General features: G+C 38.8%; 1 protein-coding gene across 1 annotated transcript in view; it reads right to left on the reverse strand.

Moving 5' to 3' along the window:
- CCDC162 (uncharacterized) overlaps positions 1-12276 on the reverse strand; it is a 150019-nt gene that overhangs the window by 73594 nt on the left and 64149 nt on the right. The window contains exons 18-21 of the mRNA XM_020876610.2: positions 10570-10725; positions 8245-8338; positions 7440-7577; positions 464-621 (exon numbers count right to left, since the gene is read on the reverse strand). Coding sequence (XP_020732269.2) covers positions 464-621; positions 7440-7577; positions 8245-8338; positions 10570-10725 — 546 coding nt within the window. The remainder of the gene's footprint in view (positions 1-463; positions 622-7439; positions 7578-8244; positions 8339-10569; positions 10726-12276) is intronic.

Genomic DNA, 12276 nt, shown 5'->3' on the forward strand with positions numbered 1-12276 from the left:
CCCTGCCTCTCTTGACAGTTACCATTCTATTATTCTAAGCAATGGAAAAAACCCTTGGTAGGATAGTGAGGGTAGTTCTGTCCTTTTCTGTTTAAAATAGAAGTGGAAAACTTGTACATGCTCATACTCTTCTTCCTTATGTTCTACCTTCTTTGGAGTTTGAAAAATAGAGAGGGAAGGAGGGAAGTCAGGAAGAGAAAGATAAAGGAGAAGAGGGAGAAGAGAAAAGAGGTTGAAATTGGGAACTGTTGACTCTCCTTCATAGACTGGAGCATATTAGAAGAAGCTAAGCCTTCTTAGTGTTCACACAATGTTTTCAGAAAAAGTCTTAAAAATTTTAACACATGCTGGTCACTCTGGGAGTTTAGGCATACTTCAATCCCATAATACTTGTATTAAATGACTTAAAAGAGGATACTTTTGTTATTATAAACAACCCCCCACTGCTCCCCCCATGCAGTACCTTTTGGTAGCCTGGAATCTTTTTGAAGGATGAGTAAGGGCATCTGGGACTTTTGGAATTGGGGCTAACAGCATGCCTTCTATGCCATTCACAATTCTGGAATTTCTTCTTCTGGTTGGACCCACTCCATTATGGTTTCTCAGATCAGAACTTATTTCCTACAATATTTCAAACCAAAGTGAATAAAATTTGTTGAATTTTTAAGTCTTGCGGTACTGACGGTAAAATTATCTAACAGCTATAACTGATCCCAAATACATGTAAATGGCTGGGTACCCTAGGGGTGAGAGAGAGTGTAAGGGAGAGAAGAGAAGAGAAAAAGTAAGGGAGTGCATGGAAGAGACACCACTGTGTACAACGAAAGGGCGAGGCACTAAGTGTGCCTATTTCCAGAACAGAGTTGTCTAAAGTGCTCTCGGAAAAATTTCTCCATCTTACAAGGTGGCTAGCTGGAGTGCTTTGTATAGGGGCCTCTCAAGAAACACAGCTGATGAACTTCAGGGCACAAGATCTGAAAAATCATCTCAGGGTGCCATTCTGGTACAACCTAAGCAGACGGAGGTGGGCTGTATATGCTGTCCTGTACAATGTAATAATGAAGGAGGGAGAGGTGGCGGGAGAGTGGGGGAGAGGGGAAGGAAGAGTGGGAAAAAAAAAGGGAAATCTGTATCTTCCAATATTCCTATTATTTATGGAGCTACAAGGAAAGATAGATAGGATTCTTTTACATTTTTCTAAAATACTAACTAAAAGAAAAACATTAAGCCTTCAAAGGAAAGCCCATTCTTTTTCAAAGAAAGAAAGTTTTCCACAGCTGAATTACTGACGGAAAGGAAAATGAGACAAAAGAAAAAAAATCTTGAGTTAAAAAGTCTAAAGTTTCCATCTTGATTTTTTCTGAAGACTCTTGGGCTATCCCAGTCTCCTGAAAATAGTAGAGTATACTAGTTCAGAAGACACAAGGGGCCTTAGAAAGCATATGAGTGAGCTAAGAGGAAAGAAAACAAGCTCTGTAATCAGAGTCCAGTGCTGACACTCAGAAGGTGATCTTGGCTCTGTCCCTTAACCTATCAGCCTGTTTCTTCACCTGGAAAGAAAGGGTAATGTCCTCCATCTCCTAGGGCTGTTCAGAGCATTCCATGAGTCCAGGCTCATCCATCACTTAGCTTACCACCATGCCCGGACAATAGAAACTGCTAAATTGAACCCTTAGTTCCTTGACTCCCTCAACTGCATTGAAAATCCCAACTATGATGATCTTTTGTTTCTATCCTCAATTTCTTTTCCAGTCCCTTCCTACAAATATGATTACATCTATTTTATTCTTAATTCTCCTAACCCTCAAGTTTCTTTTTTAATTCTGACCCAACTTCTTAAAGAGTTATGATGGACTAAATGTTTGTGTCTCCTCATAGATTCTTACGTTGAAGCCCCAACCCCCAATGTGATGGTATTTAGAAATGGGGCCTTTGGGAGGCAATTAGGGTTAGATGATGTCAAAGGGCAGGACCCTAATCTGATAGGGCTGGTAAAGCTGGTATAAGAAGAAGAAGAGACACCAGGACTTTCTTTCTGCCTTGTGAGGACAGTGAGAATGTGGCCATCTGCAAGGAAGAGAACTCTTACTAGAAACAGACACGCTGGCTCCTTGATCTTGGACTTCTAGCCTCCAGAACTGTGAAAAAATAAATTTCCATTGTTTAAGCTACCAGTCAATACTATTTTGGTATGGCTTCCCTAGCAGACTAACACAGAAGCTGTAAATATTCTGTGCTTCTACGTTTCTGTCATTCTCTTACTTCTCTACTCTGGTAGTCTGGCTTTCACTCCAACCCCATTAGAATAGCTCTCTCAGAGTCAGCAATGAACTTCTGAGAATGTAAAATAGCCTAATTTTAATTCCTGCTCTTCTTGTTCTTCCCTCTACATTAAATTCAACTTCTTCCTCCTCCTCCTAAAATATAATAGCTTTATTTAGGTATAATTGACATTTAGTATACACAAAGTATACAGTAAATTAAAGTATAAAGTAAATTTAGATAAGTTTGGACATAAGTATACAACTGTGAAACCATTACTGCAATAAAAATAAAGACCATAGCCATCCCTCCTACCTAGCCCACTTCCTCAAGCAACCACTGCCCTGCTTTCTCCAACTATAGATTAGAATGCATTTCCTAGAATTTTATATAAATGGAATCATGCAATTATACATATATATATTTTTGGTTTGGCTTCATCCATATTGTTGTATATGTCAACAACTCATTTCTTTGTATTGCTGAGCAATATTCCAGTGTAAAATATACCACAATTTATTTATCTATTCACCTGGTGGTGGACATTCGGATTTTTTCTAGCTCTTAGCTGTTTTAAATAAAGCTGCTATAAACATTTACATATGTCTTTGTATGGACATGTGCTTTCATTTCTCTTAAGTAAATACCTAGGAGTGAAATGGCTGAATCATATGGTAAGTATATGTTTAACTTTCTAAGAAACTCCCAAGCTGTTTTGCAAGGTAACCATTTTGCATTCCCATCAGCAGTGTATGAGTTTTAGATCTTCCATGTCATGCCAAGACTCAGAACAGTTAGTTTAAATTTTAGCCATTCTAGTGGGTATGCAGGGGTTTCTCACTGGACTTTTAATTGCATTTCTTGAATAATTAATGTGGTTGAATATTATTTATGTGTTTTTCTGTCACCTGTTCATCTTCCTTGGTGACTCATTTCTTCTTGAAACACTCTCCATCTTTGGCTTGGACACAGTAACAATTTTATTTTCTCTCTGTTTCTTTCCTTCCTTCCTTCTTCCTTCCCTTCCTTTCCCTTCCTTTCCCTTGTTCCCTCTCAATGTCTCCATCATTTATTCTTCCTTACTATATCATTAGACTTCTTCCTGTCCCACAGGTGTAGAAGAGCACATAAATATACACACACACATATATAAAACTCACATGTATTACTATATATATTCATGTATTCATATATATATATGTATATACACACACACATATATAAAACTCACATGTATTACTATATATATTCATGTATTCATATGTATATATATATATATACACACACATATATATAACCCTAGTGCCTCTCTACCCCTCCTTGTGCTATGTCTTTTCAGGCTATTACTCTAAATGCCTTCCCACCCCTGTCCTATCTTCCTATTTGGTGACTTTCACCACTTACTTCCTAGAGGAATCTCAGGAAGTGACTTAAAAGCCTCTCAACCTGGAAAAACCCCATTTATATCTGTTTTACATATTGGTGTTATTCATAAGATTAATTGAAAAAAAGATTCCATATGTCAACTATGCATGAAAACCTGTGGTTTTCATGCAATGGGGCCCCATTTTCATGCAATGGGGCCAAGCTGGGCATCCATTTTTTCCTAAGACTCATTTATCTTTTCATACTATGCTTGAGCATCAGAAGGTCTTCTCTCTTCTCAAAATGATCACATGGTCATCTCTGCCAGTCAAAACACTCATCCTTCAAGTTTTTCCCAATGTCCCTACTCTGTGCTGTCCTTTCTGGTTCCCCAGATGTGAGCCCTCTTTTTTAAAAATTTCTTCTATAGCTTGTTGAACTTCTATTATTCCTTGTATCTGAACCACTTTGAGCCTGTCCACATTTAATACACCAGATATAATTTCTCTAGTATTCTTGCCTGGAGAATTCCATGGACAGAGAAGCCTGGCAGGCTATAGTCCATGGGGTCACAAAGAGGTGGACACGAGTAAGTGACAAACACTTTCATTTTCACTTAATGAATCAGATCTCAGTGTTATCTGATGAGTCTAACTTAAAGTAGGTACTGAATTAAGATTTGAGGGGTTGAATTTTTAAAAATCAATATAACCTACTCTATCCTTATTGTCTACTTCAGTATTCGATTTCTATGGGAATTAGTATTTGGCAGTAGAAGTGAAGATTGAATATCCTTGCCATACTTATGAACGTATACTTTTTTGTTAATGTAAAGAGCGAAACTAGAGAAATGAGCTAAGAGGTAAAATGTGGTAAGCTGTATAGAATTCATATATCAAGAATATAGATGCTGGGAAAGATTGAGGGCAGGATAAGCAGGTGAGCGGATGAAATGATTGGATGGCATCACTGACTCTATGGACAAGAGTTTGAGCAAACTCTGGAAGATACTGAAGGACAGGGAAGCCTGGCGTGCTGCAGTCCATGGCGTCACAAAGAGTTGGATATGACTAAGCGACTGAACAACAACAATATAGAATTCATAAGGCTTAAAGAATGGTTAAGACCATCTGGAAAGTTGACTTCCTAAAGTTATATTTAATTTTGCACCTAAATTATATTCACAAGTATATACACATAAGAGAGAACTATACAGTTGTTTTTAGAAATGGGGGGAAATCTCTGAATTAATTCAGAGTGATTTCTAGGATATACTGTTAAGTGGAAAAAAATGCCTTAGAATATTACATACAGATAAAATCGAAAACCCCTTCATGACAAAATCATCAAAAAGCTAGGAATAGAAAGGAACATCCTCAACTTGGTAAAAAAAATTATCTAACAAAAACTCATAGCTAACATCATATGTAATGGTTAAAGATTGAAAGCTTTCCTCCTCAGATAAGGAATAAGACAATAATACCCATTCTCACATTTCTATTCAACCTTGTACTACAGGGTCTAGCTAGGGCAACTGGACAAGAAAAAGTAATAAAAGGCATCCAGAATGAAGAAAGAATGTTAAATTTATCTCTATTTACAGAAGATACTAAGGAATTTACAAGCTTAGCAAGATTGCAAGATAAAAGATCAATTGTATTTCTATAAACTAATAATGAACACTGAAAATGAAACTAACAATTCTATTTACAATAATATAAAAATAATAAAATATTTTGGAATTAATTTAACAAGAGAAGTACAGAACCTGTACACTGAAAACTATAAAATATTGTTGAAAGAAATTAAAGAGGACATAAATGAAAAGACTTTCCATGTTCATGGATCAGAGATTTAATATTGTTAAGATGGTAATAGTATTCAAAGTGATTTACAGGTTCAATGCAATCCCTGTCAAAGTCCCAAATGGCTTTATTTTTTCAGAAATTGACAAGCTGATCCTAAAATTCATGTGAAAATGCAAAGGACCCGAAATAGCAAAAGCAATCTAGAAAAAGAACAAAGTTAGAAGACTCGTACTTAATTTCAAAACTTACCACAACTCTACAGTGATCAAAACACAGTGGTACTGGCATGAAAACAAACATATAGACCAGTGGAATAGAATTAAGAGTCCAGAAATACACTCTTATATTTATGGTCTATTGATTTCTGTTAAGGGTGCCAGGACAATTCAGTGGGGAAAGATGAGTCTTTTCAACAAATGGTTTTGGGATAGCTGGATAACTACACTCAAAAGAATGAAATTGGACCCCCTATCTCATGCTACATATAAAAATTAGCTATAAATGCATCATAGACCTGAAAGTAAGAGCTATAATGTCAAAACTTTTAGAAGAAAACAGGAGTAAATTTTTGTGACTTTGGATTAAACAATGGTTTCTTAAATATTAATGTAACACCAAAAGAACAAGTGAAAAAAGAAACATAGGTAAATTGGACACATCAAAATTAAAAACTTCTGTTTCAAAGAATACCATCAAGAAAGTAAGATGATTCTCATAATAAAAGAAACTATTTGCCAATCATATACTTGATAAGGAACTTGCATTCATAATATGCAAATAACTCTTACAATTCAGTAACAAAAAAATCCAACTTTATAAAAGGGCAAAGAATTTGAATAGACATTTCTTTAATATATATATATACAAATAGCCAACAAGCACATGGAAGTATGCTCAATGTCATAAGTAATTAGAAAAATACAAATCAAAGCCACAATGAGATATCATTTTACCCTACTAGGGTGGCTAAAATTAAAAAGACAATAATAAGTGTTAGCAAACTCAAAACATACATATGTCCTTAGAAAAACTTATACTTAAATGTTCATGGCAGTATTATTTATAATAGTCAAAAAGTAAAAACAACTCAAAGTCTGTCAATTGATAAATGGATAAATAAAATGTGGTATATAACATACACTAGAATACTCTTCATCAAAAAAAACCAATAAACAAAACAAAAAGAAAATGAAGTACTGGTACATGCTACAACATGGATGAAACTTGAAAACACTGTGCCTAAGTGAAAAAATTCTGACATAAAAGGCCATATGTTGTACGATTCAATTTATATGAAATGTCTAGAATAGGGAAGTCTATAGAGACAGAAAGTGGATTACTGGTTGCTAGGAGATGAGGAAAGTGAGGGATGGGGATTGACTGCTAGTAGATACAGGATTTCTTTTTGAGAATGAGGAAATTCTGGAATTAGATGGTGGTGATGATGGTATGATACTGAGAATTATATATTAAAGGGGTGAATTTTATGTTATGTGAATTATATCTCAATAACAACTAAAAAGTTCAAGAGAATATATTTTATGTTACCTTTTGTGACAAAAAGAAGGGCAAATGTATGCTTACTTTTGCAAAAAGAAATACAGGAATGATAAAACAGAAAACAATGAAATCATTTATCTACAAAGGGTAGGAGTGGAGGAACAGGCTATTTTCTGCTGGTTGATTCTAGCTAGTCAATATCACAGCAGTACATACAACAGAAAAATTAAAATTATTAGCAAATCTCTATCAATTAAGAGACCCAGTAAGAATCTAATCATGTGTTACTATGTATTAGGAAAGGAGAAAGGGAGGGGAAGAGGGAAGGAAAGAAAATAAAAAGATGGGGGAAATGGTCAAAAAGGGAGAAAGAGAAGGAGGGAAATGGAAGGATGGGAAGAAAGAAAGGAGGGAGGAGTGTCAAAGTGAGGGGAGGGGAAGGGGGATGGAGGGAGGATGGGGCAGCCTGACAGTAGCATGCCTCCGGCTTCTCTGACAGCTGACCTTGACATCAGCGGGACAGCTCCCACGGGGAGTGTGATAGCAGGATGCCTGCTGAACAGCCACCATTAAAGCATTCTTCTGAGTAGCCTGGCATGCCAGGGTCACTTGCATGTTTTCCACTCCTGAATGGCACAAGAGCTAAAGGAAGAAAATGTGAAAGTAATTAGGAATTTCTCTCATACAGAAAGAGAGTGAGTTGAGGGTGGGGATCACCACTCACTCAACACGTAAATATATGGATCAAACTGTTGGATTTGCCGAGACCCTTGCTCCTCAGCGACAAGCCTAAAGCTGCTTTCTCCCTAAGAAGTATTTCATCCTATGAGGCAGGTTCTAGGCCTAATTGCTCTGTATCTGGACACCATCAGGTTTCCCCAGTTGTCAGATAAAGGATGCATAGGCTCTGATGAACTAGCAAACATACACTCAAAGGCAGGCTCTTGTAAAACTGCCAACATTAGATTAATGTTTAAAACATACACACACAAATACAAACCTGCACATATACATACAGAAGCAAAGAAGTCCATCTGAGTGGCAGGGAAATAATAACACCAGGTTTGAAAATATCGCTGGACTGCCAGGGAAGCCCCAACATGGGTTTCTTTTTAATACCGAACAGAGGTTATCTCAAGAGGTATTACATGTCACACAAGGCAAGCCATCATCATTATTAATGAAGGTGGAACCTTTTCTTGTCTATGGGGTCAAACTAGTATGAATTAAACATTATACTTTTTAAGGAATACACAAACAAGTTGCTTAATATTACTTTAGTTTCCTTTTGAGAAAAAAAATAATTTACCTTAAGAATGGCTTCCTTTGTATAAAAACTGAATTTGCCAATTTGGTTATCATCCACTTCAGAGATAGCTAAGACAAGAGTAGCAGGAGAATATCTGCAAGAAGAAACATGATGTTGTTTTGATGTGCCACACAGTTAGCCAGGAGATGCCTGTTCTGAAGGGACAGAGGCACGTATCAGCTCTGAAATACCAGTAGTAACAGCAAGGACAGAGTTTACACAAGACTTAGTAATTCTACCCAAAAGCTGAAGGGCTCCAGGGTCTTTTCAGTCCTTACTGGCCTCAATCTTCTTGCAGTTTGGGTGTGGTAGCCATCTATCTTAGACTTTCTGAAACTATTCTGATCACTATTCCTTCCATATTTCCTCTTACCTTCTTGACCTCATTTGCACAGGCCCCTCACTGACGTGGCCCCGTTTATTCACTTCCTAAATGCTATCTCATTCTCTCTCCCATGGCTCCAACAATCATCTAAATGGTCTTTGCAGCCATGTTTCTGCCTTGGGACATGGTTCTTTATCCATAACTATAAGACTGTCAAGTAATTTAATATCTAGGAATCTTGGTTTCTTCATCTGTAAATGGAAATATCACCTATCTCAATGGAGATAAGCATGAATGTGCTTCTCAAAATGTAAGTCACTATGCTCATGGTTGGATGGCATCACTGACTCAATGGACATAAGTTTAAACAAGCTCTAAGAGACAGTGAAGGACCGGGAAGCCTGGTGTGCTGTAGTCCATGAGGTCACAAGGAGTTGGATTTGATTTAGCAACTGAACAGCAACAATAATGCTCATGTTTGGTATATGTTGTTGTAATGGCACTCCAAAGTGATAACTTGAAGGAATTAACATACATAAAGCAAATGCAAATTCAAGATACAAGTTCCTTGGATGTAAAAATCTTCCCCTGGTAATTCAGAAAGTGCTTCAGATCTTGAAGGATCTCTGGGTCATCATTGGGAGGACCAATCACCACTTGGCCAGGCCACAGAATATTCAGACAGTTTGTGTTGATTGGTTGATTCTGGCTGAACAGAAATATGGCCTATTTTCACAGCAGTGTAAAATACCAGCTCTGGCAGGAGGCCCTTGATGATCCAGAGAACAGCTTGGCTCCAGGTTGGAGACCTAGCCTCGTTTGAGGCCCAATCACACTTCCTGCCTTCAGCTTCTGTGAGATATCTTTGTATCTTTACAATAAATCACCTTTTTGGTTTAGGTTATACGACAGGATACAGCATGGGGAATTTGCTTTCAGGGGACAAGTGGCAATGGCTGGAGACATTTTTGATCATCGCAAACGAGGGAAGGCATACTGCTGACATCTGGTAGGTAGAGATTGGGGATGTTATTAAACTACCTCTGATGTAAAGAACAGCCCTCTCCAAGAAACAGTTTTCCAACCTCAAATTTCAAATTTCTCAGGTTGAGAAATTCATTCTGTGGTCCTAACCCCTTCATTCCAGCCTATGCTCTCTCCTTTAGCATACTGCTATACTTTGAGCCATGATACACAATAGCAAAGCAAAGGTGACCTTCCCTCCTTTCCTCAAGTCAGCTCTGCCTTCCTTGGGGTGGGACTCCTACCAGGAATCTCCAGGACAGAGCTAAGACCCTCGGGGGAAGACAGACAAGGAAAGAAGAGGGAGATGAGTTTATCCCTGGTACACGTCCAAGACTGACTTTGTATGGGGGGAAAAGATTCCCTTCCCCCACTGAGTAGATTCTGGTCTGTTACTAGTAAGAGTGTTTTCTTTTGGGCAATAGGCTAAACCTATGGGGCATGAAAAAGAGGTTTCACTGGTTTGAGTTGGCTTCTTTTATTGACAAACAAAACAGCCTGACAGAAATATTGTCATACATGTTAGATATACATTGCATTAGAGTTTTAAGGAAATGGTCACTAAAAAACCTTGAATGACTTTTTCCTGGTCCCAGGGAAAGTAAGAGCAGGGACCTGGGCAGGGATCCATGATTCTTGCCCCATCAGACCAACCCCCACATCCCTTTCTATCTGGAAGCAACATGGTCACCCTGGGCAGCTGCTGAGCCTATGATTCCATCCATGTGAGCTCTCTAATCTGATTCTTCCATTTTTCAGTTATTCACTGTTTTTAATCCAATAATCCCTCTTGATTGAGATCTTATTTTTCCCATCCTATCAAAAAAAAGAAAGGAAAAGAAAATATTGACATCATGGCAGATAGAGGATAAGGGAGAGAATTTAGAATGCAATTGCATTTGTGGTGGTGAGAGAAATTATTTTTCACTGCCATTCTACTGCGTCATTATTTTTACGTTGACTCTCTCAAGGCTCACCTGTCTACGCAGTCACTGCCCCCCAGCAGAGAGGTTATGAAGACAGGAGGTGGATGGACCACCTTGTCCTTGTGTGATGCAGATTCAAAGTGAACAGGCCTCAGATACAAATGGAACTCTTCAAAACCCATCTCGCACGCCAAATCCTTATAGAGACTAAAAGAGAAAAAAAAAAAAAAAAAAGCCAAGAACATTTGCTGTTATTTTCCATAAAAGGAAAGTAAGTGGCAAGAAAACCAAACCATCTGAATAAGCACAAAGCAAAAGTCAAAACAAAAGTAAGCCAAGTCCGGTGTGAAATGAATGACTCACAAAGGTTTTGAGTCTGCCCTCAGCTATGATGGTTAAAGATAGTAGTTAAGGTAGGAGGAGATATGCTTGGGCACTTCCCCAACTCTCATTTCCTGCAAGCTGGCTTCTGTCTTCCGAGCGCTCCTGAGGTCACCATTATTGCTCTCAGTAGAATGATCTCTGACCATTTTTTCTCAGAGATCCTCGGGGCTGGCCTGTCTGCTGCTTGAACCATTTTGTTCTCCTGAATCCAGGATCTCCATGTTTCTGCCTCATAACCACTGTCTTCACTGGCTTCTTTTTTTTTTTGAAGCAGCCCTCCCCCGCCACCTGTGCCATGCCATTGGCCTTGTTGGAGACACTGCAGGACCCCATACAGGTCACCCAGATGGCTTGGGAGGTGGCCCCCACCAGCCACTCCCTCAGGCTGTTGATGACACAGTTGCTCATTGCTCTGATGGACCTCAAAGAGCTGCACCCATGCCATGCCAGGGCCCTGGCTAGGGCGGGCCAAGCATCACTGCCCACATCCCGCCACTGGTGCTGCCACTGCTTTGTGGCTTCTCCTCTTTATTTTCAAATTCCTGGTGTCTCCTGAGGTTGCAAACCCAGTCCTCTTCTCACCTTCCCCATGTCCTCCTTGGGAAGTCTGTCATTCAACTCTGGGCCATTACCATCTCCCCTTTGTGTAAGAACCTGTGACCCCATCTCTGTCCTCCTTCAACTCTGAGCTCTACTCCCCCATGACTTGCAGCCAGGCTCCATTCAGGTGTCGCTGTGGCATTTCAGCCTTCTGTGTTTAGAATTCCTTCCTTTCTTCTCTTATCCCCATTTTAACACATTTCTTCATCTTGAGAAGTTGGTACATTAAGGCTGAGTTCAAATGGCACCTACATTAGTTTGTCAGGCTGCTGTGAAACAGTACCATGAACTGGGGGTGGTGGTGCTTAAACAACAGAAATCTGTCTCAGTTCTGGAGGACAGAAGTCCAAGATCAAAGAGTTGCAGGGCTTGTTCCTTCTGAGGGTTTTGAGTGAAGGATCTGTTCTAGGTTCTCTCCTCGTCTTATAGATGTGCATCTCATCCTTATGTCTTCACACAGTTTTCCTTCTGGATATATCTGTGGCCAAACCAGCTCTTCTTAGAAGGACACCAGATATACTACATATGAGCCCACTCTAAAAACTTCATTTTCTCTGCCAAGACTCTATCTCCAAATAAGGTCACATTCTGAGGTACTAGGGCTTAGGGCTTGGACATTTGAATTTTGGAGGTACACAATCATCCCTAGGCCTTCTGTGGAGCTTTCTCTGATTCACTTACAAAGAATGAAATACTCCACTTCCTGTGCTCCCATAGTATTTTGTTCATATGACTAGAATATCATATTAAACTTTATTAGGGGTAACTTTTACA

This window comes from Odocoileus virginianus, chromosome 19, assembly GCF_023699985.2.
Source record: "Odocoileus virginianus isolate 20LAN1187 ecotype Illinois chromosome 19, Ovbor_1.2, whole genome shotgun sequence".
Lineage (NCBI taxonomy): Eukaryota > Metazoa > Chordata > Mammalia > Artiodactyla > Cervidae > Odocoileus > Odocoileus virginianus.